The 6,000-nt window shown below is 36.1% G+C and overlaps 1 protein-coding gene across 2 annotated transcripts in view; it reads right to left on the bottom strand.

The window, feature by feature from the left end:
- Window positions 1–2,052: 2,052 nt before the first annotated feature.
- The window catches only part of LOC104588263 (uncharacterized), a 28,561-nt gene continuing 24,613 nt past the window's right edge, over window positions 2,053–6,000 (bottom strand). For both annotated transcript variants that reach the window (XM_088891427.1, XM_010246120.3), the window contains 2 exons: window positions 2,602–2,766; window positions 2,053–2,523 (listed from right to left, as the gene is read on the bottom strand). In XM_088891427.1, coding sequence (XP_088747553.1) covers window positions 2,347–2,523; window positions 2,602–2,766 — 342 coding nt within the window. In that variant the 3' untranslated portion in view covers window positions 2,053–2,346. The remainder of the gene's footprint in view (window positions 2,524–2,601; window positions 2,767–6,000) is intronic.

Genomic DNA, 6,000 nt, shown 5'->3' with positions numbered 1-6,000 from the left:
CTTCCATGGTTTTCAAAATCAGACCGGACCGGACAGTTGGACTGGAAAAACCGGGAACCGGTCACCTGACCGGTTTCGTTTTCCTTCAAAATCGTTTTTTCCCCTAAAACTGTTGATTTTGATCAGTAAACTGCTGAACCAGCTGGTTAATCATTCAAACGATTTTGACCGTTTTCCAATTTTTTAATTTTTTTGTCAGAACGGGCCAGCTGTTTGAGTCGAATGATCGAACCATTTGAACCGGTAACCGGACCCCTGACCAGTTCGGTCACCGGTTCGTTTTTAAAAACCATGCTTACTTCTGCAATTGAGTAATTTTCTTCAGCTTCTACATTCACGATCTTTTCCAAACCAACTAATTTGTCAATTTCATGAGTTTCATCCAAAGCGATCTCTTTGTCTCTTGAAACACAACCTTTTACAAACAAGTATGAGTGTATCAGCCGATGCACTTGATGGGAATAAATTTCGACCATTCCACTTGAGTTGCGAATCAGTAACCCTAAAAACCGATACCATTGATATGTATGTTCTTTTTTTTTTGTAGCCAAATAGTTTCTTTTTTTGTTTTCTCTAATAATATTTTTTATTATTAAATAAAAGCTAGAACCACTCAACAGGGTGCTTAAAATCACTCACTCACCAAACTTGGCAAAAGCTATACGAAACCAGTTACATTCCTTTAATTCATTCCTCCATATTTTTGCACTATAACATAGACACTATAAGGTTGGACTTGACCAACCCAAATAGAACTTAGAAAATTGAAAATTATAGAATTTCCGTTTCTAGTATCCTAAGGATTTCTATGCCAAACTACCTAAATGTGGTTTCCTCCTTGTTCATTGTTGTGATTTCTTGTTTGTCTCTGCAGTTGTTATTTCATTATATGGTTAAGGACTTCTGGTTTTTTTGGCTTCCGCTTATGCTCTCTAGGTAAACTAGACAGGACCAGATGGTCGGACCAGAAAAACCAGGACCGGTTCCGTTTTATCCCAGAACCACTTTTTAGCCAAAACCATTGATTTGGTCAGCAAATTATTGACCCAAGTGGTCAAACCGTCAACCTGCCAAGCCAGACAACGGTTTTTGGCCGTTTTTTACTTTTATATTACTTTTTATTTTTTGTCAGAATGGGCCATCTGTTCAGTTTGAACATTTGGACCATTCGACCCTGGAACCGGACCCAGAACGGTTTCCTGTCCGATTCAGTTTTAAAAACCTTGCTTTAAACAGCATTTACCAAAAAAAAAAAAACAAAACTTTAAACAGCATTACAGTGTAGAAACCCTTGCTATACCACTGCTGATATGCCCAGTTTCCAAAATCGCAATACACCAAAGGTCTAAAACAAAGATTATGGGTCGAATAAAATTATTTTGAAAAAATAAAAAACAAAAACAAAAAACATGGTTCAAAGTTCAAACCATCGATATGTATCATACCGTATCATACAATGTGTATCGGTTTACAGGGTCACCAAAACAATAAATACTGGAAGTTATGGCCTTTTAAATTTTAATAGGTTTAAATATTAAACATTGGGCTTTTCGCAAGATAAATGACCAAGTTTTCTCAATTAACAAAGTCGTTGATGTTTACAAAATCATGTTCAATTCGGTGAGTGGGAAAATTCCACAATTTTCTTTGACTAAATTGCCCTTTGCTAAAAAAGCATTGCTCTCCGCATGCTTATTTTTTACTTCTTTTCTTCCTACATTCCTCTCCTTTGACCTCTGTTATAGGAGAAAGAACACAGGTCGATTTTTTAGAGCAAAAGAAGGAAACTCTCTCTAAAAGGCTTTTGCCTTTTATATAGGGCCACTTTTGTATGAAAAAAAAGAAAATATTGATTTTTGTCCTGATCCCGATTACCTGTTTGGTCCTTATTTTGGAAACATAAGGGAACTTGACAAATTAGAAAACTCAAATCATTTATTTTGTAAAAAGTCCTTAAACATTAATGCACATCTTAATGTATCTACTTGCGATCTATGAATTTATCAAACTGAACAAGGAAAAAGGAAAAAGAGCATTGCACATTGAAAACTCTGGATCTCAAAATCCATCATTTAAGATTTCATCAACAAAAAGGAATTCAATTACAACATCAGAAACTATTGGCCCTTTCAACATGATGAAATAAAATGGAGGAAAAACGGAGGTTTTTCCAATCTAAAAGTGTATTGGCCCTTTCAACTTAATTTCATAAAATCTAAACTAAGATATCAAATATTGAGAAAATAATAGTGCATTACAATACAAGTATGTAGGCTATATGATAGAAGATGCGCAAAATTGTAATAAATATACAATGACAAACTGATGAGAAGAATTACAATGCTACTAGGTATTGTAATCTGTGTGGTGGAGAAAATGTTCATACCGAGTGTCTTTGAGTATCTTGTAAACATCCTCCCAATTGTCAACTTGCTCTGCTGGGGGTTTTGTATGAATTTTAACTTGCCGGCTCGTTAATCTTCTAATTGGAACTTTAAGAAACTCTTGAACATCAGCTAAGGCCTATTAACAATGATGTGAGTGACTGAGTGTAATCACCAGATAACAAATAAGCAAGAAAAAAAAATTATTGGCACTTACAGTTTTCACCCTATGGTTATTGATAAGATCTTCATAATACAGGATTATATGCCGAGTCCTATTGAAATATTGCAATGAATCTGCCATGATGCGTTCAGCATGACTAAGGTCAGGCAACAACCCAGTGACATTGATCGTTGGCTTGTATCGTGCCAGTATCTCAGCCTGAAACAAGTTATTGAACGAGTGCATCAGCATAAATAAAAATTAAAAATATAGATAAAAATAAAACCTCAATGGCAAAGATAACCTACAAGGAAGACAATAGTTAAACTTGATTTCTTTTACGAAAAAGATAAGATCCACCAATGATTGAAAGAGGATAAAAGCTACAAATGGATCAGCGAAAAGATTCTCAAGTAAGATGCTAAAGAGAACCCAAATCTATACCTCAAAGAGAACTGAACAAGAAAGGGGAAAACAGAAGGCTACAAAACATAAAGCTACCCAAGGAGAGAGGTACCCCAATTCAATTATTGCCTTGCTAACCCTCCCTAGAAAGGCAAGAATAAGGAGTTAGCTCGTTTACAGATCCAACTAAAACTCTACAAGCTAGATATCAGGCCTCCGTAACTGAATGTCCCAATCTCTAAGGCTCTACTATGTTTCCTCTCTAATGCAGGAATTGATAAAAAGAAAGACACCATGGAAGAGGATATCAAGTTTCTTTAAATTCTTATACCAATGGCAATTTTGTGGTTTTTAATTTAGTTACGGCTGCAACTTGGGTGGGCTTAGGTTGAGGCTTTGTTAAATTTTGAATGGACCCGTCCTGAAAGCCAAAACCGATGCAATGTAAAATCTTCAACTTGGATACCTGAGTTGGAGAAACTTTGGCTGTTTGGACCGTTTTTGGGCATGACACATCAATCCATTCAGTCCCCTAATTGTCTTCTTGGTCAAATAAATACTGAATGTATTACTCTTTTACTCCAAACCCATGGTAATGTGTCATGCCCGAGGACACTTCCAAACAGCAAAAGTTTTTCCGAGTTGCACCCATAGACTTATTTGAATTTTGTCAATTTGAATCTTTTAAGAGTTATTTTCTAATTTGTCAGTGTCATAGTAGTAGAGGAAATCATTTTATAGGGCCATAATAGTTTAAGTGTCTTTATAGAGAGTTTTTAAAATATGAACTATGGCTGTTATCAGTTGAACTTGGGTTTAATTCAGTGTTTTTCTTTTTCTAATTCACAGTTACAAGGATAAGATAACTTTTTTATCATTATTAGTAGGAGCAGTCTTGTAACTAAGTTTCTTATTCCATTACATGTACATATGAGGGAGGGCCAATGGCCCTCAGGTGCTATTTTGCAATTACAATCTTTTTCCTCTTTCTTTCTTATTCAATTCTCTCCTCTCTTCTGTTCTCTCCCTAAGGGGTTCTCTGCCAACTACTGGTGCCAGTTTTCTTTCTATCTAATCTTCAGGGGTCAAAACTTGTCCATTTTACCTGATTTTGGTGTCATCAGATATGTTATTCAGTTATCTATCCAATGAGACCAACATCTTGTAAGTTGTAAATCTGATTTATTCTGGGAGTGAAGGCTTTTTTTTTTATACATAGGTTAACAGTCTATGACAGGATTTCAATTTTCTGTTTTTTTAGATCACTCCTGGAGTTGTTTTTTGTGTTTTTTTTAGTTTTAGTAGAATAGGTAATGGGTTATTAAGTTGTTTCAGGAATTGGAGTCTTTATGGGTTATCTACAGGTTTTAGTTTAAAAGTATCTAGAAGTTTTATGGGTCAGTTTCCTAGTTCAGTTTGAAGTCTATAAAGGGAAATTTGAGCTCTTATGTTGAGTCTACAAATAGAGCCATTACAATTGCAAATTAAAAAAAGTTCATTTGATGAATAAAAGTTTCATTAAGGCTCTGTTCGCTTTTCGGTAAGTTACTTACCCAGGTAAATGTACTTACCCGGGTAAGTGTTTCCCAGGAAAGACTTACCCGGGTAAGTACATTTACCCATGTTCTTTTATTTCCCATGTAAATAAGGCAATGACCATTTTAGCCATAAAAAACCATTATTAAAAGGGGCATTTTTGTCCCATTCAAGTGTTGGCAATTTTCTCCCCAGGTGGGAAAATTACTTACCCACCTAGGAGATGGGTATCACTTACCCGGGTAAGTGATCCAAGAAAATAAACTTTCCCTGGCCCCTACATAAATCTAAAAAAAAGAACATGGGATTCTTGGTCAATGGGAATCAAAATCCCATTGACCAACTTTCCCCCCTCTCAATATCCAGAAAAAGAACGCCCCCTAAGTGGCTTCTGGATTTTTTAGATCAATAAGTAAATTCTGGTTGTCACCAGGTATTTTTTCTATTTTTAACCCCTCTCATTTATTTCTTCTTTTAAGAAATCTATCTCTTCACTGGTCACTAGAAACAAAAGTTCTTTTCTTCTCTACATCTCTAATCACCTAAGTTGTCTTCCTTCAACTTACAAAACTGACAACTGGATCTGAAAGTAATAGAATCCTACCTGTCATACATCAATCTAATTAAAGTCCTTTACTAGATCATCTAAAATCTAGGGATTATATAAACCTTGTCCTTGAAGAAGTTCCGCCATATTGACCCTATAGAGTCCCCCTCCCCAATTGACCCTAAGCACACCAGGAGAACCTCTCCTCTCCGGTACTTAAAGGCTCAACCAGTGCCCAAGGATCCCAGGTTCCTGAGTGAAAAATCCATCAGAATTGAGATCAATAATCATTGATGGGACATGGGCCTTCCACAACAATGAAAAGGAATAAGTTGCAAAGCCTACCAAGGAGTTGTAGGAGTCCACTAAAAAAAGGCTATTATTGTCAGCCTTCCAACATCTTGAATCCCCCTTCCCCACACAGATGGTAGATCACCTTAGGCATTCATGTAACAATATCTAGGTGTTAGCCTCCCAGCCATTAACACATGCGATATAGGCAAGGAGCTCATACCATTGAATAACTAATTAGATCGTAATAATCTTTTAGTATTGCAATTTTGGATGAATCCATGTTAAAAAGACTTGGGAACTCAAGAATTAAAGGGTGATCCCCAAACCAGAAATAGACTTTAGAGCCTTTGACGCAGCATGGAAGCAATGGAAATCGGAGCTGGCTATGCAAGCACCGGGCGATCGCTAGCTTCTAGCGAAGAACACCGAATTCTCTAGGAAAGAGAAAAGGTGGCGAAAACTCAAAGAAGAGAACTTGAAGAAATTTTGAAAATCTGAAGTATGAATTGATGATTAATTCTGGGAAAATAGCAGTATTTATAATACATTTAGAAATTGTAAAAGAACTAGGAAAGAACATGAATCTTGATCTTGATCTTGATCTTGATCTTGATCTTGATCTTGATCCTCTTGGGCTGTCTTGATAAGGTCGAACCCTCTTGTAATTCTTG

This window comes from Nelumbo nucifera, chromosome 7 (genome assembly GCF_055504915.1).
Source record: "Nelumbo nucifera cultivar China Antique chromosome 7, China Antique-T2T, whole genome shotgun sequence".
NCBI lineage: Eukaryota > Viridiplantae > Streptophyta > Magnoliopsida > Proteales > Nelumbonaceae > Nelumbo > Nelumbo nucifera.
The sequence above is the reverse complement of the archived record's forward strand: the minus strand, read 5'-3'. Positions and strand labels throughout refer to the sequence as shown.